This window comes from Otolemur garnettii, unplaced genomic scaffold (genome assembly GCF_000181295.1).
Source record: "Otolemur garnettii isolate 467f Iridium unplaced genomic scaffold, OtoGar3 scaffold00192, whole genome shotgun sequence".
NCBI lineage: Eukaryota > Metazoa > Chordata > Mammalia > Primates > Galagidae > Otolemur > Otolemur garnettii.
The window spans coordinates 414,775-438,116 of NW_003852587.1; the positions used below are offsets into that span (position 1 = coordinate 414,775).

General features: G+C 36.4%; 1 protein-coding gene and 1 pseudogene across 4 annotated transcripts in view; both read right to left on the minus strand.

Moving 5' to 3' along the window:
• Positions 1–23,308, minus strand: part of CASK (calcium/calmodulin dependent serine protein kinase) — a 406,622-nt gene extending 383,314 nt beyond the window's left edge. For all 4 annotated transcript variants that reach the window (XM_023507605.1, XM_003800989.2, XM_023507604.1 and 1 more), the window contains exon 1: positions 23,069–23,308. In XM_023507605.1, the coding sequence (XP_023363373.1) occupies positions 23,069–23,127 (59 nt within the window). In that variant the 5' untranslated portion in view covers positions 23,128–23,308. The remainder of the gene's footprint in view (positions 1–23,068) is intronic.
• On the minus strand, positions 19,376–19,471 carry LOC111721859 (annotated as a pseudogene).
• Positions 23,309–23,342: the final 34 nt, after the last annotated feature.

Here is a 23,342-nt window from a genome sequence, read left to right on the forward strand (position 1 = left end):
AAAAAAAAAAAAAAACCCCACTTGGAAAAACTGATTGGCTTAAGAACAAAGAACTGATAGAAGGTTCCTCAGAAATACCCAGGTTTTTCCCCAAGAATACCACAGTGACAAGGTCTGCTCATGAACACAGAATTTCCAATCAACTTTTCATTAATAGAAACAAACAGAACAAACAGCTAAAGACATTTGAGAAATATCTTAAATATGAAAGACAGGTACCAAAACCAACAAACAGGAGAAAAGAAAATCAGAGAAAACAGACAATATGGGGAAAAGAAAGTGTCAAAATAATTATAATTCCATTTCCTTCTCTTTCTCATTGAGGACATTAGGCATAGCACCCAAGAAACAAAATCATGAAGCTATATAAAAGGAACAGAGAACAACAAAACACTCTTAAAAACAAATTACATATTTTTGATACTATTATAATCGAACTGTACTTGATTTCTTCTTCAGATAGTTTGTTGCTAGTATATAGAAACATTACCAATTTTTGCAGGTTGATTTCCTATCCTGTCACTTTACTGAACTTCTTTATTAATCCTAACAGTTTTAGGGGGCAGGTGAAGACTCTAAGGATATATAAGATCATGTCATCTGCAAAGAGAGAAAATTTTATTTCTTCCTTCCTGATTTTGATGGTTTTTATTTCTTTTTCTTGCATATTCTGGCAAGGACTTTCAAAGCTATAATGAATAGAAGTGATGAGAGTAAGTATCCCTGTTTTGTTCCTAATCTTAGAGGAAAAGATTTTGGTTTTTCAACATTGAGTATGATAGTGGTGGGGCTGATATATATGACCTTTATTATGTTGAGGTACATTGCTTTTACACCTAATCTGTTGAGAGATTTTTTTAAGAGTTTGAATTTTGTCAAATGTGTTTTCTGCCTTTATTGAGATGATCATATGGGTTTTGTACCTCATTCTGTTAATGTGATATATAACATTTATTGATTTCCATATGTTGAACCAGCCTTGCATTCCAGGGATAAAACCTATTTGATCATGGTGTATGTTCTTTTTATTACCCTCTCATTCATGCCATCAGAAATTTACTAGAAAGTAAATGAAGTGATAATTTTTAAAGCCAATTTCACAGGTATCAAAGGGAAATGGTAAATTAAACATTCAAAAATTATAGAATCACTAATTTTAGAGCTCAAGAGAACTTTAGAAATTATTGGAGCCATCTTCTTCATTTTCTCATTTAAAAAAACTAAAGACCAGAGAGGTGAATTTACTTGGTCCAGACCACACAGTAACTAACATTTTGAGCTTTCTGTATACTAAGTAATGACAATTGAGAAGAAACCAATCACAGAGAAAAAAGTCCTTTCAGATATATCACATTTGTTGTATGAAGCATGTATGATTCTTTTAATATGCTGTTGAATTTGGTTTGCTAGTATTTTGCTAAGGATTTTTGCATCTACATCCAGCAAGGATATTGACCTACAATTTTCTTTTCTGGTAGTGTCTCTGTCTAGTGTTAGCATCAGGGTAATGTTGGCCTCATAAAATGGGTTTGGAACTGCTCCCTCCTCTTCAATTTTTTGGAAGAGTTTTAAAGAAATTGGCATCGATTCTTCTTTAAGAATCTGGTGATAGAATTCACCAATGAAGTCAGTAAAGCCCAAGTTCTGGGAATTTTCTTTGCTGAGAGGTTTTTGAACATTGATTCAATCTCCTTTCTCATTATTGGTGTGTTCAGATTTTCTATTTCTCTTTTATAAATTTCAGATTAATATGAGTGTACAGATGAGAAGGTTACAGTGTTTGCATTTGTTAAGTAAAGTTCAAGTTGCAGTTGTGCCCCTCACCCAGGAAGTGTGCCATGTACCCTGTTAGATGAGAGCACACCAATCTTCCTGTATCCGCTCCTTTCTCCCTCCCTCCTCCCCAGATTTTCTATTTCTTCATGACCCAGTCTTGATAGATTGTATTTTTCGGAATTTATCAATTTTTTTCTGGGCTATCCAATTTGTTGGCATATAATTGTTCATAATTGTCTCTTATGATCCTTTGTATTTCTCTAAGTTGTAATGTCTCTTCTTTCACTTATAATTTTGAGCCTTCTTTTTTTCTTACTTGGTCTAGCTAAAGGTGTGTTAATTTTATTCACCTTTTCAAAAAACACAAGTCTTACGTTTCAAGTTTCAATGATCTTTTCTATTGTTCTTCTAGTTTCTATTTTATTTATTTCCATTCTGATCTTTATTATTTTCTTCCTTTTGATGTATTTGGACTTAGTTTGTTCTTGTTCTTCTAGTTTCTCAAGGTATAAAGTTATTTGAGATCTTTTTTGTCTTAATGTATTGGCATTTATCACTATCAACTTCCCTCTTAGAACTGCTTTTGCTGCATCTCGTAAGTTTTGGAACATTGTGTTTCCCATTTTCATTTGTCTCATAAATTTTTTATTTCCCTTTTGATTTCTTCTTTGATCCATTGGTTGTTGAGTGTGTTGTTTCCCTGCATAGTATTTGTGAATTTTCTAATTTTTCTAATTGATTTTTAGTTTCATACAACTGTGGTTCAAAAAGATACTTGATGAGATTTCAGTCTTCTTAAATTTGTCAAGGCTTCTTTTGTACCCTAACATATGATCTATCCTGGAGAATGTTCCATGTATACTTGAAAAGAATATGCATTCTACTGCTGATAGATGAGATATTTTGAAGCTGGCTCTTAGGTCCATTTGTTCTACAGTGCAATACAAGTCTGCTTTTTCCTTACTGATTTTCTGTCTGATTTGTCAGACAGAACTATCTGAACAATCACTTTGATCTGATTGTTCAAAATGAGGTATTAAATCTGCTACTATTATTGCATTGATATCTATTTCTCTCTTCTTTTAATATTTGATTTATATATATTTAGGTACTCTGATGTTGGATATGTATATATTTGTAATTGTTATAGCATCTTGATGAATTGACCCTTTTATCAGTAAATAATGACCTTTTTGTCTCTTGTGACAGCTTTTGACTTATATAGTCTGTTTTGTCTCATATAAATAGCCACCTTTTTCTTTTTTGGTTACCATTTGCATAGAATATCCTTTTCCATTCCTTTCCTTTCAGCCTGTGTGTGTCTTTAAAGCTAAAGTTAATCCTTGTAGGTAGCATACAGTTGAGTATTTATTCTATCCATTCAGTCACTCAGTCTTTTGACAGGAGACATTAATCCAATTATAAAGTAATTACTGATAGGCAAGGACTCACTACTGACATCTTGTTAATTGTTTTCTGTTTTGTAGTTCAGTTGTTCCATCTTTCTCTCTTGCTGTTTTCCTTTGTGATTTGATGATATGTCTGTAATGGTATGCTTTGATTCCTTCCCCTTTATCTTCTGTATATCTAGTATAGGTTTTCTCTTTGAGGTTACCTCAAGGCTTACATAAAATATCTTAAAATTATAACTGTCTATTTTAAGCTGATAACTGAACTCCAACCACACGTAAAAACTCTCTACTTTAATTTCCCCTTCTCCCACAGTTTGTTATTGATGTCACAATTTATATCTTTTATATACCATGTATCCATTAACAAATTATTGTAACTACAGTTATTTTTAATACTTTTGTCTTTTAACTTTTATGCTAGAATTAAAAGTGATTTATGCACCATCATTATAGTATTCTGAATTTAACTATGTAACAGTGAATATAACTATCACAAACTTGGTGCCTTAAAACAACATCAATTCAAAAATAGCCAGGTGTGGCGGGCGCCTGTAGTCCCAGCTACTTGGGAGGCTGAGGCAAGAGAATTACCTAAGCCCAAGAGCTAGAGGTTGCTGTGAGCTGTGGTGCAACAGCACTCTGCTGAGGGCGACAAAATGAGACTGTCTCTTAAAGAACTGTTTGTCAAGTCTTAGGTGCTTGCGAGAGTTCTTTCCTAGTACAGGGATCAGCCCTTGGTGATGCACGTTTTTGACCAGGCTATCATTTGGTCATTAAATTTGTTTATAATATCCTTAAAAAAAAAAAAAAACATCAATTTATTCTCTTATAGTTCTGGAGGTCAGAAGTTTAAAATCAAGGTGTTAGCTACATTTTCTAGAGGCTTCAGGGGAGAATAAGTTTCCCAGCCTTCCCCAGCTTCTAGTGGCTCCCTGCATTCTTAAGCCACTAGAAGCTAGGGAAGGCTGGGAAACTGATTCTCTTTCCTCCGTCTTCGAAGTGCATCATCCACATGTGGTTGATTTCACTGTCCTGTCTCCTTTTACAGACTTTGATTCTTCTTCCTCCCTTTTATAAGGACCTTTATGATTGAATGGAGCCTACTCAAATAGTCCAGGATAATACCCCTATCACAAAACCTTTAATGTAATCACATCAGCAAAGACACTTTTACCATGTAAGGTAAACATTTTCACAGGTTTAGTAAGTAGTGCATGGACATCTCTGGGGGCCAGTATTCAGCCTATTATATATAGTCCCAAAAATTCAGTTCCTATTGAAAGTTTCCACAGAAGCTACAGGAACGCATACTCTACCAAAACTAGATAATAAATTGATGTTAGCATAACGTTACAACAAGATGACCTCAGAATAACACAAAACAATGAAAGAGCTTCAAGATTTGATAAGCTCTTTTTATCATTAAGAATTTTATTGGCAGCACCTATAGCTCAGTGGTTATGGTGCTGGCCACATACACCAAGGCTAGCGGGTTCGAACCCAGCCCACAGCCAGCTAAACAACGACAATTACAACAAAAAATAGCCTGGTACTGTGGCAGGTGCCTGTAGTCCCAGCTACTTGGGAGGCTGAGGCAAGAGAATTGCTTAAGCCCAAGAGTTTGAGGTTGCTGTGAGCTGTGATGCCACTGCACTCTACCAAGGGCAACATACATAGTGAGACTCTTTCTCCAAAAAAAAAAAGAATTTTATTTATATATATCATGAAATATTATTCAGCCATTATACAAGATGGAGACTGTACATCTTTTGTACTATCCTGGATAGAGTGGGAACATATTCTTCTTAGTAAAGCATCACAAGAATAGAGAAGCAAGAATCCAATGTACTGGCTAGGCGCCCATAGCTCAGTGGTTAGTGCACCAGCCACATGCTCCAGGGCTGGTGGGTTCAAACCCCGCCCAGGCCTGCTAAACAACAACAACAAAAAATAAAATAGCCAGGTATTCTGGTGGGCACCTGTAGTCCCAGCTACCAGAGAGGCTGAGGCAAGAGAATTACCTAAGCCCAAGAGTTTGAGGTTGCTGTGAGCTATGACACCACGGTACTCTACCAAGGGTGACAAGGTGAGACTCTATCTAAATTAAAAAAAAAATCCAATGTACTCAATTATAATATGGAGTCAGTAGACGATCTAATACATACTCACATAAGAGAAAAACTCAAATCAATTCAAGGAGGGAGTGAGGAGGAGGGAAAGGAACAGGGGTGCTCCCACTTAAAGGGCACAATGTTACAGTATAAGGCATATCTCTTGAGGGCAGGACAGTTATAAGAGGGACTTTACCTAACAAATGCAAACAATGTAACTAATTCTCTGTGCCCTCAATTAACCTGAAACAATAAAAAAAAGAGTTTTGTGAAAGTAAAAATATAAAAACATTGCAGTATTTCATCTAATTCAAAGAGTCTAAGCAGAAAAATACATCAACAGGCAAAGAAATGTAAAGTTCAGTCACATATTATAGCAGTGAGGGGTGGGACTAAAGACACCTGTTAGTAGAAAGAAGGCAATATATAAATTGAAGCCAAGGGCCTGGACTAGAAGACCACTTCCCTGTTACAGTCACCAACACAGCAGGCTATGAATAGGGTTCAATATGTCACAACGTGACAAACAAGAATCTAGTCAGTATTCCTGCTTACATCTTAGAACACTATGCAACCTTAACCAGGTGAGACAATAGCCCCCCAAACTGTCTGATATGATATAACCATTTCCTTAGTGGATAAATACCTTTTAACTTTGGAAATACTTGTAACTAAAGAAATGGAAAGACAGAAAAAAAGCTGCTAAGGATATGCAACAGCTTCACAAAGACAGATACTTGCACTGTACTTTCAGGTAAGTGGGGCGGTAAGTATATGTACATGCACACACTAGTGTTGGGAGGGCAAAGGAGAAATGAAGACTAGCATCTGCTATGGCATAAAAAGAACTACGTGTTGGGCCAGTGACAAAGTGGAAGTGGAAGATGTATGGTAAGAAAACCAAATACTATCAACAGAGGGAAACAATGTAACATACAGGTTAAGTACCTAACTTAAGAAACTTGGCTCTGCACTCACTATGCAAATCTCTTAAAACTCAGCAAAGTCAGAATTAATCCATTTATAAAATGTGAGTATAACAGTACCTACCACGTGTATTTGTTTTGAGAATGAAACAAAAGTAGTTTGGGGGACTCCTAGTGGAATAGCCAGAAGGCAACAAAGACTAAAATTACCCATAAGTAACATTTCTTCAAAGCATAATGTCTTCCAGTCTCTGTGCTTTTTAGATTGTGATCCTTCTTTTTTTTTGCTCAGACTCAGTGCTAGTAGAACTTTCTGTGATGATGAAAATGTTCAAAATCTGTGCTGTCCATTCACATACCATAAATTGATCTTTTTACAGTATACAATCTAATGGTTTTTAGTATTTTCACAAAGTTGTGTCTATCACAGAGAACTATCAGAAAGAACTATCTAATTCCAGAACATTTTTAAAAACTCAAAAAGAAACCCTATACCTATTAGCAGTCACTCCCCATCCTCTTCTCCCCCTGTTCCCTAGTAGCCACTAATCTAGATTCTGTTCCAACAGACTTATCTATTCTGGCCATTTCTTACAAGTGAAATCATATAATATTGTGGTCTTTTGTGTCTGGCTTCTTTTACTTAGCATAATGTGAAGTTAATCCATGCTGCAGTATGTATCCATACTTAAATTCTTTTTTATTTATTTGTTTATTTTTTGAGACAGAGTCTCACTTTGTCGCCCCTGGTAGAGTGCCAGGGCGTCACAGCTCACAGCATCCTCCAACTCTTGGGCATCAGCGATTCTCTTGTCTCAGCCTCCCAAGTAGCTTGGACTACAGGCGTCCGCCACAATGCCCAGCTATTTTTGTTGTTGTTGTTGCAGTTTGGCCAGGGCCAGGTTCAAACCTGCCACCCTCAGTATATGAGGCTGGTGCCCTACCACTGAGCTACAGGTGCTACTCCATACTTAAATTCCTTTTACAGCTAAATAATATTGCATTGTATGCAACAACCATATTTTGTTTATACATTCATCCATCAATGGACATTGGAATTGTTTCTACCTTTTGGCTATTATGAAATGCTACTATGAATGTTCATGTATAAGACTTTGTGTTAATATATGTTTTCATTTCTCTTACGTATATACCTAAGAACGGAATTGCTGGGTCATATGGAAATGCTAACATTTGAGGAACTGCCAGTGTGTTTTCCATAGTGGATGCAACATTTTACATTTCCACCAGCAACGTATGATAGATCCAATTTCTCCACATCTTTGCTAGTATTTGTTAAGTGTCCATTTTTTAATTCTAGCCATCCGGGAGTATGTGTGAAGTGATACCCCATTATGATTTTGATTTGTGCTTCTAAAATGACTTGATGTTGAGTACCTTTTCATGTATTTATCAGCCACTTGTAAATCTTCTTTGGAGAAATGTCTGTTCAATAAATTCGTAGATTCATTTAATTTTAATTAACCTAAAATAACTCCATCTCAATACTTGCTAAAATACCAGACAGATGGCAGGATTCATCTTCCCTTTGCTTAAGGTCAAATGGGACTGGCTAGGTGACTGAAGGCCAAGCCCAGCCTCATGACTCACCCTGGATGCCCCAGGTGGAACCATGAGTGAGCCAACAAGGAGAGGGGAAAGGGGAATCAGTGTAACATCTGGAAGGAGGAGGTGCCTGGCACAGAGCTTGGCACTTAGGAAGCTCTCAAAAATCACTATTGACAATAAAAATAACCTGTGTATTGAGCACTTGTAAGGCTCCAAGGACTTCATACTCACCATCTCTTTTAATCTTTATAACAATCCTATCAGGTAGATGCTACTGTCTCCACTTTATAAATGAGGAAATAATACTGGATAAAGTAAGCCAGTTAATCATTTTACTCTAAAATTCTCTATTTCAATATTAGAAACTTATTTTCTTTATCTGGTTTAATTATAGCAATGATCTTACAGATCTCAACTAGGGAAACTAAATATTCCATAGAGGTGGAACTTCAGGGATTTCACTACTGTGTTCAATGTACACAGTATGATTCTAAATCTATGAACCTATCTGAAAGAAACATGAGAACTAGATAACTCTGAAGCAGCAAAATATTTGTTAGCACAAAAAGAAAATATGAAGATGTAACTTTGTGGATTAAGATCATAAATTTTATCTTCTCTAATGTGTTCTGCCACTTCCTCTCCTTTGAATTGGTTCAACTACATACTGAATATTTACTGTGTACCAGACACTATCCTAGGTTTTAAAGACAAAGCAAGGACTATGATAGTCAAGAATCCTGACAGAATGAAGTTCAATATATATACATATATATATATAGAGAGAGAGAACATATATGTATACACACATACATATTAAAGTAATATATGGTTTTTAAAGTACACAAGCTCCTATAGTTTATGTCACCTGGAGGCCTTCTTATAGTGTCTATTTCACAATGAACTTTATCCAATAGTACAGCATAAGTACACTTAAATGACACTTTCTGCTTACTAAGAAATTTTGAATCTGAACATTACAGCCTTTAAAATGGCTCAAAATCCACACATTTGGCAGAACTTGTCTATAACAGTTGCTACTCTGGAAGTAGCATCCAGCTCTCGAGCACAGTTAGCTGCCAAAGAACCAAGGGGGAATTATTAAAGCTTACCTCCGGCTCCATGGGCTGTCCCAAACTCCTAGGCACACTAGGGAAGGACAACATAGAAAGAGTGACCACAGCATTTCTCTTGCATAAAGTGTGGCATGATTTCCCAAGCTTTCATCATCACCTATCCCTGACCTCTATTTCAGGTAGATAAAATAGAAATGATGAGGCTATTCAGAAGATTCGTGTGGGTGGCTATCATGCTGGCTGGGACAATAACACTGCTCTCTTTTACAGAGTTCACATTTTATTCACCACTATAAATAACAATTTAATTTTTAAAACACTGCATTTCCAACACTATGTTGCTGAAAACAGTAAAGCCCAAATTTTCCTGTAGATAGGTTGCTTTTGGCAATAAACCTAAGTAGCCACACTCGGAGGGCTGGCCTTTGCTTGACCTTCTCTCATTGTACCTTGCCTCTGGGATGAGTAAGCAGTGCAGAAGGTATGAATTAAGTTGATTGAGAAAGCCTAAACGAAATGTCTAACTTAATCATTTCCAGTCACAAATTGACTCACTATTTTCTGTTTTTTACCCAGCATCCCCCACTAAAGTGTTCAACAAAGATTTACTGAAAGAAATCATGGACCACACAAACACACCAGCAATATAGCCCAGTATCATTTGGTCAAGTCATGTTTCCTAACTTAAAACATCAGTCATGTAAGGAAAAATACAACCAATTCAATCACAATGGCAGAAATAACACTTTTGCCTGCTCTCACTCTTTACTAGAGCCAATGGAGACTATGAGAAGGCCTTTCTTTCAAAAGCTATTACACTTCCTTCAATGGTAAAGGTAGAAAGAGTCTAAGTACATGAAGAATGATAAAATTCAGCTCTTGTATTTTATACAAAGCTGACCACCAGTCACTTTAACAGCTGAGAGCAAGTACAAAAGAAAATCCAGAGTGTAATATGATATTCCAACTATGGATAGAAATAGCCATCCTTGGATATGGGAAGGCTAATAAAAACTCTCCCAGTAGGCATTCTAAGATTGCCCACCATAATCAGTACCTATGTGCTCACAAGCACTCTGTGGAAGTATAAGTGAATAACACACTGTAGGACAGAGATAACAATTTTCCAGCTGGGATAGAACAATTTCAATGACCACACCAATCAACTCATGAATTTCTAAACATACCACACAAAGATGTGTTTTCTCTTGAAGAAGTAAAGAGGCAGTAAGAATTGGGAGATATTAAGATTGTAACAGATGATTAAATTAGATTGAGCTAAAGTATAGAAAAACCAAAGACATACTAGCACAGAATCAGTAAGGAAAGGTCACAGAAGTATTAAACAGGCTACCACTATTACCAAAAAAAAAAAAAAAAAAAGAAGGGCACAGTAGCATATTATTCGCATTCACAAGTCTCTGGTCACTGAGTTAATAATTTGATATCAGAGAAAAGAATGGGTCTGTAGAAATAGGAGGGTGAGGTGTAAAGGCAAACACAAGTGTTTACCTAATGATTTTAGCTGTTCGCAGTTCAGAATTACGGGCAAGAAAACAGCACTAAGGCTTCATCTCAAGCAGGGATTGGCAAGCTTTTTGTGTAAAGGGCCAGACGATAAATAGTTGAGGCATCATGGGTCATACGTTCTCTGTTGCAACTACTCAACTACTCAACTCTGCCCTATACCATGAAAGCGGTCATCAACAATACTTAAATAAATGAGCATGGCTGTCTTCCAAATAACTATAAAAATAGGCAGTGGGCTGAATTTGGTTTATGGGCCATAGTTTTCTGATCTACAATTCTAAGCTGGTAGTTCCCAAACTTTAGTGTGCCTCAGAATCCCCTTGGAGGGCTTGTTAAAACGGAGAGAGCAGCGTCCCCTCCCCGGAGCTACTGATCTTGTAAACCAGGGTGCAGCCTAAGAATCTGGTTTTCTAACAAGTTCCCAGATGCTGCTGCTGCTGCTGTTTCTGCTGCTTAGGAAAAGATCTACACTTTGAGAACCACTTATCTAGACCTTACTGACTAAAAAATGGATGTTCAACATTTTAAGTAACTGTCAAAGTTCCATCTGTTTGGCCACAAACATTTGTCACTGGTAGTAAATTCCAAACATCAAAGCTCAAACAAAATTAAATAATTTAAAGAGAAGCTGGGAAAAATACTAGCCCAGACCTTTTCTTCATTTTGATGTCAGTGTAAATTTATCATTCCCCCATCAGTAAAATAAACATAATTCATCCCCAAATCTCTTTATTTAACATTTTTACCTAACATATTCTAAGTCCTACAAAGAGTTGAGAAGTATTAAAGTCTATAAATTAAACAAGCAAATAAGACAAGTTTTAAGACAAAGATAAATGACCCTTGTAAAATTAAAGAAAATTCAGCAAATCCTATTTCTAATTAGAAGTACTTCATTTCAACAAAATAAAAATAACAATATAATAAAGTACCCCAATTATCCGGAATTGATTCACATTGTATGTCTGTATCAAAATATCACATGTACCCTACACAATTGTTACAGACACACAATTGCTACATATCCATAATAATTAAAAATTTAAAAAATACAAGGTAGTTTAAAACTTTTAAAGGACTGTACCATTTTATATTCATAAGAATCCCATGAGGTAGATTAATATAGACATCACTAGCCTCCTTTTATAAGATGAAAAATTGAAGAAAACAAATAAATGGTGATATCACACAAATTATTTAAAAATTTTTCCTTAAGATATCTTTTCTTAGTAAGTCTTAAATTGAATTTTTCAAATCCAACTTACACATATCTTTTTAGGACTATGTCTATTGAATGTGTCTTTACAGGAAAAAATATCATTCTATTAAGATCTTCAAGTCCATATTTTTATTCATGGGCCTAATTAATTCTAAAGCCACCCAGACAAGTCTAAAACTGAACTTTAATCAGATGGTAATTTAAAGCCCACTCTACCATTAGTGCAAGTGGGTCATAGATTATGGAACTGTGGTGATGTAGCAGTATAATAGAAACATTCAGCAATGGGAGAAATATTAATGGTAGATAATCCAAAAAGTAGAGCAGCAAGCCTAGAATGCTCCCTCTCCAGATTTCCAGGCTCTTTATGCTATAATGATAATGAAAGTATTTTTATCTGAACAGGTATTTACACAAATCACTTTCATATCCATAAGAGGAAAATGTTTTGTTTTTATTTTTAAAAGCATTGCCTATACTATGTATGTATGGTTGGTAGAGGTTTTTTCATTATTAGCATACTTTTAAAAATATTATATAGTTGATTTTGTGAGATAATTACATTCTCACGCTAATCTATGATCTGAATATTCCAGTAACAATTTTTTAAAATGTATATGAAATATAAAGGAATTCCTCAGTAAAAACAGCTTCTTGCTTGTTTTACAAGTATGTAATTATTTTACAAGTGACTAAATTAAAGAGAACAATATTATTTATTAAAAAGATAATCTCAAATTCAATGCCACATTATACTGCTAGGACAAAAACCCAGTTAGGATGATATTAAGCCTAAGAAGACCAACAGAGATTCTATATAAATAAATGCTGACTATTCTGCTTTTGAATTAATGGTTCAAATGGAAGTCAGCAAAAACTTCTGACCTAAACAATGCAATATAAATAATACTGTCCAATAATTATCACAGAAAAAGATGTCTTTTACTACCCTCTGAAGCTGACCTAAGAAATAATTCCATAGCAGTGATCTAAATAAACCAACCACTCAGTTCTAACATGATCAGTCTTTCATTTGATGATGTAACATGACCTAATAGATGAAATGCTGTTCTACAGAGTTAGGTAATTTAGATTCAGTGCCCAATACTACCAGAGACTACAACTTTAGACTCTTTCCACCTCATTTTGCTCACAATTAAGATGTAGAAATTGACAACATAGTACAATTTGGGGAAGTTATATAAAAGACCACTATAATATTCATAAATCCTATATGCGACTGTGTCTTATATATACATTCTGGGATTTTTCTTTTCTTAGCTCTCAAATTTCACATTATGAACAATTAATTGATCTATCAAATGTCCATATGAAACCAAAGGCAAGGGGTATGATACAAAATTCTCTCTTTAGGCTTGGCGCCAAAGCTCAGTATTTAGGGCGTTGGCCACATGCACTGAGGCAGGTGGGTTCAAACCCGGCCCGGGCCTGCTAAATAACAATGACAACTGCAACAAAAAATAGCCAGGTGTTGTGGCGGGCGCCTGTAGTCCCAGCTACTTGGGAGGCTGAGGCAAGATCACTTAAGCCCAAGAGTTAGAGGATGCTGTGAGCTGTGACACCACAGCACTCTACTGAGGGTGACATACTGAGACTCTGTCTTCAAAAAAAAAAAAAAAAAGAATTCTCTCTTTAAACATAACCTTTGGCACTTTTCACATTACAAAATTATGATCTAGAACAGACTTGCAGCTAATTATGAAAATCCATACACTCAAAGAATAATATCTTTCCTATGTACATAGAGGCAATGACATTTTTAAGACACAAAGCACTCTTAAATATACTTTTTAAAACTTAAGATTTCTTTATTTTTTTCCTTACCTGTATTCCTCCACTCCTTTTTATAAATGAGGAAATGAGCCTAAAAAGATTAAATGAGTGAATTACCCAAGGGGAAAACTGACAAACCATTCAAGCCTTATCACCTTTGTAAAAATTCCCCCAACTTCTTTCTCATTCTAGGTGGTCAAGAGTCTTTGGATTTCTCACTTAACACACTCATTCAACAGCTACTGACCAGAGTACTTACTATATGCTGGTTACCATATGCAGAGGATATAAGCTGTGAATAAGTCAGTTGAGCTCCTTGAAGCCAGAGAGCTGAGTTTGGTGAATAATGAAGATAATGGCAATTCAAATAATAACAACCTTTAGACATTTTACATAGATCATGTTAATCAGTTGTCACAACAACCCTGCAAGGTCTATACTATCACCCTTATCTTACGGATACAGAAACTGAGACTCAGAGAGGTTAACTAACTCACCCAGGGCTGTATAGCTAGAAATGAATGAATAAATGAACAAATGAATAAAAGTTAGCACGACTACTGATTTTGTACACTGGTAGAAAAGAATGTTCATTTCACCATATTATTTATGTAATAGAGCCTATGTTAACACTGAGAAAAAGCACACTTAGACATTGTTGAAACTTAGGTACATAACTGTCAAAAGTAATTTGAGTATCTCAGAGACATTCTAGAAATAAAACATACTTATGCTACACTTAACAATCACTAATCCATGCAAATGGCTTGTGAAACAGCTATCATTCTTTCTATAAATAAGGAGAAAATGGCCACACTGTACCCAAAGGTTACCAGATCAGATCTTAAGGGCTGCCTTACAAGCCACAAAGCAATGATGATCCATATGTTTAGGGGAAATTCTTTATCAAGTAAGCAGAAAAGCTGAAAATCTATGATATTTCCTAAAAATACAAAGTAGAGTCTATAAAATAGTAGTAAGATGGTAATCTGCATACCATAGCAGGGCTAGAAACATTATGGCCATTTAATTTAATAAAACATTAAAAACTGCATTTTTAAATGGTAATATAGTATACTTCCATCCTAAATTTAAATATACCAAAATACTCTAAACTCAAGGTTAAAAGTCTGAAATACAGACTCAACATAGTATATTTTGTATAGTAAACTACACCAAAGAAGGGGGCATGGGAGTGAAAAATCATCATTCCTACCTGAAATTGACTCAAATACTCAAAACAATGGTTACAAAGCAAAAAAAAAAAAAAAAAAAAAAAGTTAAATCAAAAAGATTGAAAAATAAAAAGAATGTGCAAAAGCCCAGTAAAAATACAAAAAGCTGAAATAACATGCACTTACTGATATCAAAAAATTTCATTTAACAATAAAGCAATCATTTCTTATTGTGAATGGATGTGGACAACTAAAAAAGCCAGTGAACAAATTTAGTTAGGGGGGTGAAGGGAGGGGAGATGTGAAAGGGGAGGAGAATACTACACTCATCCAAGGTGGACAAAAACCCTTGAGGCAAGAAACAATTATGTTTCCTATAATGGATGGATTTAAGAAAATAACAATGATTTGACAAATACCAAGGAATTAAAGTAAATTTAAAGTATCAAAAATTTACTTTGTCACTTTATGAAAGACTTCTATTTAATTGACAGTCATGCATAAGCTCAGGAATGAAAAGGACCTAATCTTAGGAAAACCAAGTGATTTTACCTAAAAGCCAGCAATCAGAATCTGCAAAACACAATTACAGTAAAAAAAAAAAATCTTTTTTCACCCTAAATATGTTGGTTTTGAGACAGACTCACAGAGAGGTAGTATAAAATTACCAACATCCTTAAAGAGAAGCCAGACCTAGCTATTCAGACATACCATGAACTGAATATTAAACATTATAATCTTTTTGATAGGTGCTTTAAATTGCCTCTCTGCTACGGCCACCCTTTTCTTGGTCCTTGGTGAAAGTACACTGACATTTTACACTATGGATCTTCCCCCTACTTTGAAACTTCTGCACTGTCCAGCTATCCCTATTCTTCTAATTCTATGAATTATACTCCAAACCATAGGCCCCAGCTCAGGCAACCCCAAGAACTCATTCAGTTTCACTTCCACACAGGTGAATCCCAAATCTTCACTGTCATTCCATACCTCTCCTCCAAATTCCAGTCTGGCACTTCCAGCAACGTCCAATTAGAAATGGTTTCCACTCAATTCAGAGCCAAAGTAATAACCATGAAATACTGGGTAGCAGTTGAAGAGGAAATAGAGACAGATACATTGATGGATATGGAAAGATAATCAAACATACTATTTTTAAGTTGAAAATGAATAGTTCGGCATAGTATAAAAATATGGCCTCATCTTGTCTTTTAAACAAAAGCTTCCAGAAAAATATACAAGAAAATGAACACTAATTTCCTCTAAAGAATGGGGATATGGTTGGTGGGAGAATGAAGAGACTTACTATTTACCTTTGCGCCATTTATATTTTTAAATTTACTACGTGCGTCATTACTTTTATAATTTAATTTTATAAAACTAGTTAATAAAGTAATACAAAATTATTAAATCTCAAAATTAGAAATACACATTAACTTCAAGTCAAACCACCTTCAGAAATGAAATATTCCTAGTTTAGAAAGTCTTCTTATATGGAGTTGGGTTCTATAATCAATAATACTACAGTGGCCCCGGGATAGAATGGAAGATCAGGTTCTGTAGCATCTTGAACACTGCAGCATAAATCCAGAGCCACATCAGGTGGTTCTAGAATCTTCACTGTCATTTGCAGCTAAAAAATAAAAACAAAAAATGTGAGAGTAGCATATCTCATCAGCTTGCTGAGGTCAGGTACCTGCTCTGCAGCAACTCAGTCTCTTGACTATTTAGGTGTACAGAACTGGCTGAAGCACAGACTCAGCAGCTGTCATTCAGTGCATGGTCTTCAGAGTTAGAAAGAACAATTTCAGTATTTTTATCACAGGATATAAGAATAACCACCCTATGGAAACCACCCCACCCCACACCACCCCCAACAAACATCTCTGAAGCCTTATTACTTCTGGTTTGGCAAGTTAGGAGTAATTACTCAGCCATTCTTTCTGTTGGGGCAGGGGAATTGGAAGGAAAAACTTGGCAAGTCAAAGCGATAAAGTTCCAAAACAAATCATATTTTGAACAAATGGCCAAGATTCTATATTTCCACTGCTAAACAATACATAGACTTGTTAGTTAGTTTGGGGACAAACACTGTTATTTCGTGCAAGAGGAAAAACAAAAAGAAAAAAGAAATAGATAAAAGAATGAATAGTATACAGAACTTCTACTGAAGAGGTAAAAAATTTAACTAGAAAGTCAAACAATTATAAAATGACTCAGAAAGCTGTGCACAAGCAGAAAAGCAACAGAGGAGCTCGGTCCCCACCACCACCACCACACTGCCACCTAGCACCATTGCCAAGGTCCCAATATCAAACTCCATCATAAGGAATCAACACTGCTTCCTTACTCTCAATAAGGCCTGGCATTTGTAGGAATCCACATCCTGTATTTAACAGGTTTTTTTTCTCTGTGGAACCCATCTTAACTACCATGGCTTGGATTCTTTCTGGGCTACCAACAATTTAGCTGGTAATTGCTTCCTTTACCTTGATTGATACATGGCTTGTCACTGTGATCACACACTTCTTTCATGGAGCATCTACTCATTCATGGAAAATTCTCAGTTCCTTTTGGCTCACACTTAACTTTTACCTAGCATTAAAAACTAGTCTACCTGCAATCTCTAATTAAAATTTCTAGGAAAGATTCTCCAACATGATGAACATTCCCCCTATGGTACTAGAAACCCAAATTGCTAAATATATACGAAAGCCATAATAATTAGCACAAATTGGCAAAGCTGAATTTTTTGCTATGCTGAATTATACACTTTACAAATTATTAATCCAGTATTTACATAAAGGCTTCATTTAACTCAATTCTCTGGCTAACAGCATTATTGAAATCACAAGTAGAATTTAAAGTACACAAGCAACTTAACCATGCTCTTTTAACAGCATATATGCAAACACAATCCATACTAAACTGATAAATTTATTAATATTAAATCATACTACTATAGTAGAAAGCCATCATCAATGATTATTGAAGCAACCCTTGTTCTGTGTTGTTCCAAACATCAGACGATCACCATGTTAGCATTAGATGAGTTTCATAAATTAATGTGGATCTTTTTTTTTTTTTTTTTTTTAGACGGAGCCTCAAGCTATCCCCCTGGGTAGAGTGCCATGGCATCACAGCTCACAGCAACCTCCAACTCCTGGGCTCAAGTGTGTCTCCTGCCTCAGCCTCCCAAGTAGCTGCGACCACAGGCACCCGCCACAACGCTCGGCCATTTTTTGGTTGCAGCCATCACTGTTGTTTGGCGGGCCCGGGCTGGGGATTCGAGCCCTCCACCTTAGGTGTATGTGGCTGGCGCCTTAGCCGCTTGAGCCACAGGCGCCGAGCCATGAGGATCTTAAAAGGCTCAAGAAATCAAAGCCAAACATAGGCTAAAACTATATTCTTAAGACTCAGAGATACAAGTGCATAGAAGATAAAACCCACATTTTAGTCTTTTAGCTTCAATTCCCTCCAAAAAATGCTTATTCTTTCTAAGAAAATATTTCAGAACATTACTGGGATACATGTTTTGGTTACATAATTTGTGTACATTTTAAGTCAAAGTTACAAGTGTGCCCTTCACCCAGAATGTGTGTGTTGTGAATTCAGTGTGAATTAACCCAACTCCCACTCCCACCTACCTGATTCCTGTTGAGTTTTGGTTCCGTATGTGTACCTAAGCATTGACTGACTAGTTCCAATTGAGTATTGAGTACATGTGGTGGTTGCTCTTCTACCCTTGCCATACTTCACTTAGAAGAATGGTCTCCAGTTCCATCCAGGTTGTTACAAAAGATACTAGATCACCATTTTTTATGGCTGAGTACCCATGGTATAAATATACTACACTTTAGTAATCCACTCATTTATTGATGGGTCCTTGGGTGTTTCCATATCTTTGCAACTATGAATTGTGTCGAATTGCTATAAACATTCGACTCTCAACATCTTTATGATAAAATGTCCCATTTTCCTTTGGGTAAATATCTAGTAGTGGGATTGTTGGATCAAATGGTAGGTCTACTTTTAGTTCTTTGAGGTACCTCCACACTACTTTTCATAGAAGTTGTACTAGTTTGCAGTACAACTATTTCCCACCAACAGTGTGTAAGTGTTCCTTTCTCTCTGCATCCATGCCAGCATTTGCTGTTTTGGAACTTTTTGATAAGAGCCATTCTCACTGGAGTTAGATGTTATCTCATTCTGATTTTGATTTGCACTTCCCTAATAATTAGAGATGTTGAGCATTGAAAAAATACTTTTCCTACTTTGTAAAAATTGTAAGCCTCTGAAAAGCTAGTCCCAAAATATCATGTACATAATCTAAGTTTTATATCAATGACTCTTAATCATAGATGTAAATTAGAATCAGTTAGAGAGCTTTAAAAAAAAATACCAGTGACCAGGACTCACTCCCAGAGATCCTGATTTCACTACTCTGTCACAGGGACCTGGCATTGATCTTTTTTAAAAGCTCCCCTGATGATTCTAAGGTGCAGCCAGGTGGAGAATCACTACTTTAAACTAATGCAGCCTTTTGGGATAGTAATTGCTCTGAAGTTGATAAACATGCTTTTTTTCCCTTTTAATGAGATTTTATTAAAACTATTCAATTCATTCTATAGATAATGAGCAACTTACATTGCAGGCACTGTATAAAAAAGATGTATAAGAAAGATGTATAAGATACATTCCCTACCCTCAAGAAGTTCCCTATTAGCTAGGTAGAGAGACCCATAAATAAGTAACTGTAATTAAATCTAAGTGCTCTGGAGGTGTAAGCAAATACAGCATGCCTCACAAACTTGCGTGTCATCCTTGAGCAGGGGTCATGCTACATCAGTCCAATTTTAGTATATGTCCTACCAGGGCAGGAAAGTCAGAAGTCACAGATTACTAAATACCAGGACAAATGTTCTGCCCATACAAGATGAAAATGGTACGTATTTTGCTATTTTCTTTCACAGACACTGCTGTACCAAGAAAGTAGGCATTTTTCTATGCTTTAATTTGGATGTCTTAAATTTCCTTCACGTACTATTACTGATTTTAGACTTACCTATAAAACTACAAATTTGCAAAAAAATACACCAAATGATCATGACACAAAAATTAGTCATTTGGCATTTGCATAATGCCTTTCCTTTCCAGTAATTGCTACATTTGCTAAGACAAGAAGTTTGGGAACTATGATAAGGTCTCGTTATTGGAGATTTGTTTCAGTCACTTGAAGGATGTTACACGGAAAATGTTGAAGAAACACTAGGATTCAAAGGAGTTTTTGCAAGATTTTCAAATGTAAGAAACACAGGGAAAATGGGTGTTAATTTAAAAAAAAAAGAAATGGCATCCTCCCAGTATTCATAATAAATCAGGTACATGTTCTCTCAATGATAGCTTTAACAAGAGTAAAGGCTGAAGCCACTGAAAGGAAAACATATTCCAAATAATGATCTTATACCTAAAAATCTCAATTCTATAAGTTGTTGTTTCAACCAAGGGGGAAGAAAAAACACTAAAAGGTCTAAATTAAACTGGAACTTTCATTTATGCTACCATGTAAGGCCTCATGGTAGAAGAGTGAGTAGTGGGGAAGGGGGAGACCTAGTGGGTGGTCAATTAGTCTTGAAAGGTGAAATCTATTTTAAAGTAATTTGGTAAAAAGGTAAACCCATTAAGACCTAGTGGTGAAAAATACCTTGTGATGCTAATTTGGTATAAGAGAAAATCAAAATTCCATAGAACTTGGATAGAAATCAACAAAAAGGTGTTTTTAGTATAACACCTCCAAGGCATTTCCGGTTTAAATCCAGACTTGAACAAATTCTAAGTTAAGATGTGTGCTGTCAAGATCCCTACAAAAAAATCTCAAGCTAATTTCAACTTCCAGATCAATATATACTGAGACAATTTACCACAGAAACCTTCGACCTTTACAAAGGGTGAGGAATACTATCATTACATTCTTTAACAATAAGGCTACCTTGGATTCATTACTTCATGGAATAGCATTTTATAAATAGTACTGACCAAGTCTTATTTTGTAGGTTATGAATGAGAGATTTCACAGTTCATAGTAGTTAATGTAGCCAATAGAGTACCCATCACCTCAAAATTAGCTTGCTCTCCCTCTTTATGCAGCTCTAAAACAGAAGAAATGATTTAATTCTACCAGGGACGTTTTCTGAAAATCTATCAATTATAAGTCAGCAGAAGACTGTGTTAATGTAATGCTGACCACTTCTTTTCAATATCCAAAGGGATCATATTATCACCCTTCCAGACCTTAAGGAATCAGAACCAGTTACCAAAATTAATTCAATGATGGTTATTTTCCATCATCACAATATAATTAACATTTTAATCTCACATTTTCCAATTATGACTTTGCTGGCTCATTTACATCAGCTATAACTAAGATGTAACAAATATCATTCACCCACACATGTAGTCATTTGGAGGCTTTTGGGAAACACCTAATTTACCTTCATTGGGTACTCCTGAAAATGAAGAGACCAAGGAGATTTCTGATACATTTTTTTCTTTAGAACTATGCTATTCACATATAGCTATTGAGCATTTAAAATGTGGCTAGTCCAACTAAGGAACTGAATTTTGAATTTTATTAAATTTTAATTAATTTTAATTTACATTTAGAAAGAATACTTGATTCAGTTATTGGAAAACTTTTAAGTATGTTTGGAACAACTTGAGTATGTGAATCTACTCTTACAAATGCAAATTTTATGAAACTTAAATACGGAGTATTCTGATGAAAATTTTGCTTAGTGTCAGGAATTGAGATGTGCTGTTGGTGTAAAATACACATTGAATTTCAAAGATTTAGTGTAAAAAGAGATGTAAGATATCTCATTAATAATTTTTATATTGCTTACATGTAGAAATGATAATAGTTTGGATCTACTGGGTTAAATAAAATATTTTATTAAAATTAATTGCCCTTATTTGTCTTTAATCTTTTTTAATGTGGCTACTAGAAAATTTAAAATTACATAGGTGGCCCACATTATATATCTTTTGGACAGTGCTGCGCTAGAGCACTTCCACAACCACTTCTACCAGGACACATTTGGATATCCTCCTAGCAGACAGGCTGGTCTTCTAACAATAGGGGCAAGGAGTAACATGTCCTCTTATAAATGGGTCTGAGTAAAGTGTGTAGCAAGCTTTACCCACAATTTCACCATGTAAGACAACATTGTAACACCTCAATATGGAAGAAAAAAATTGGGAGAAAAAATAGTTATCAGCACTCACAGAAATTGAAATTAAGTACTGCAGACAACTTAAAAGAGATAGAGCCAACTGCTCTAAGATCTTCCTTTCATTTCCCAACTGCAGACCTTAAAATAGACAATAAAACACCGCTTCCAAAAAAAGAGGTAAAATATTTCAATGGTAGCTATCTAGCAATCCTTATTAAATAAGCACAAATCGCTCTTAAATTTTATCTCTTAACTTCTAAAACCACAGAATACACGCTGTGCTAGGAAATCAAGTTCAGATTGCCAGCATTTCCCTCACAAGCAAATTAGCAGGATTGTGCGCTTGGAATATTGTTTGACAAGAATGAAAAGGAAACTATTCAAAATAGATTTAAGGAATGGACAATTAGATGAGGAACTGCAGATTTAATTCTCAATCAGCGCTGTGATTAATCTGATTCCCTGCTTTTCCCTAGCGTAATTATACAACACAGATGAAAGGATGAGCATTTGGACTGTCAGTTCTATATTCTAGACCAGCCCGGTGACTCAAAGCAGACGGCTCCACCACGCTAACCACCATCCCAACAACAGTCGAGGGGAGCCTCGAGCACTGATTGAACAGTCATTGCATAACGAGGTATTAAAAATTCGAATGCCCCCAACTCTTTCCACATTCGTCTACACTCAGAGAGAATTTGCTGAAACTGAATGCACCCCGTCTTAAATGATCCCCTCCAACCCGGGCATGGGGTGAACACAAAGGCATCTGTCTAATATCCTGCACAATAGACACACACCCCACAATTAAAAACCCTGAACGCTCTCGCTCTTTCTCTCTCCCTCTCTCTCTCCGTGCAAGCAAAAGAAATGCAAGCACCTCCTTTCATAAATGGTCTATGGTATATGCAAGGTAACAATAACCCCAACTGCTCCCAGGAAACAACTATAAAATTGATTCTGCCACGTCCCTGTGCAACCGTCAGATAAAATGCAGGCAGCCAGCCCCACGCTTTACAGGGTGCCCAACCTTGGCTCATTGGCCTCAATGGATAGCTAAGAATCCCCCAAACCCTCGCCTGGCAGGAGATCCAGGTACACGTCTATAAATACTCCAGGGTGAGGAGGACCAGGGAAGCAGAGGGAAGGGAGGGAGAGCAGGGGGCAGGCCCAGAGCGGGTGCGGGAGGACCCGGACATCACTGAAATGCATTTTTCCACACTCCCGCTCCCTCGCGTGGAGACTTACTTGCCGATCACCTCGCACAGCTCGTACACATCCTCGAACAGCACGTCGTCGTCAGCCATGGTCCGGAGGGGAGAGCGGCCGCAGCGTGGAGGGCTCCGAAAACGGGGGTGGGGGCGCCCAAGAGCTCAGTGCCCAGCCCCAGGCTCGTCTCCTCCCCTCAGGACCCGCGAGCCCTCGGTGCTGAGGACTCTCGAGTGGGGCCGCGAGGCCAAGAGACTGCAGCGCCTTCCTCTGCAGGCGACCGCCCCGGCGCGGGCGGCGGGGCCGGGGCGCG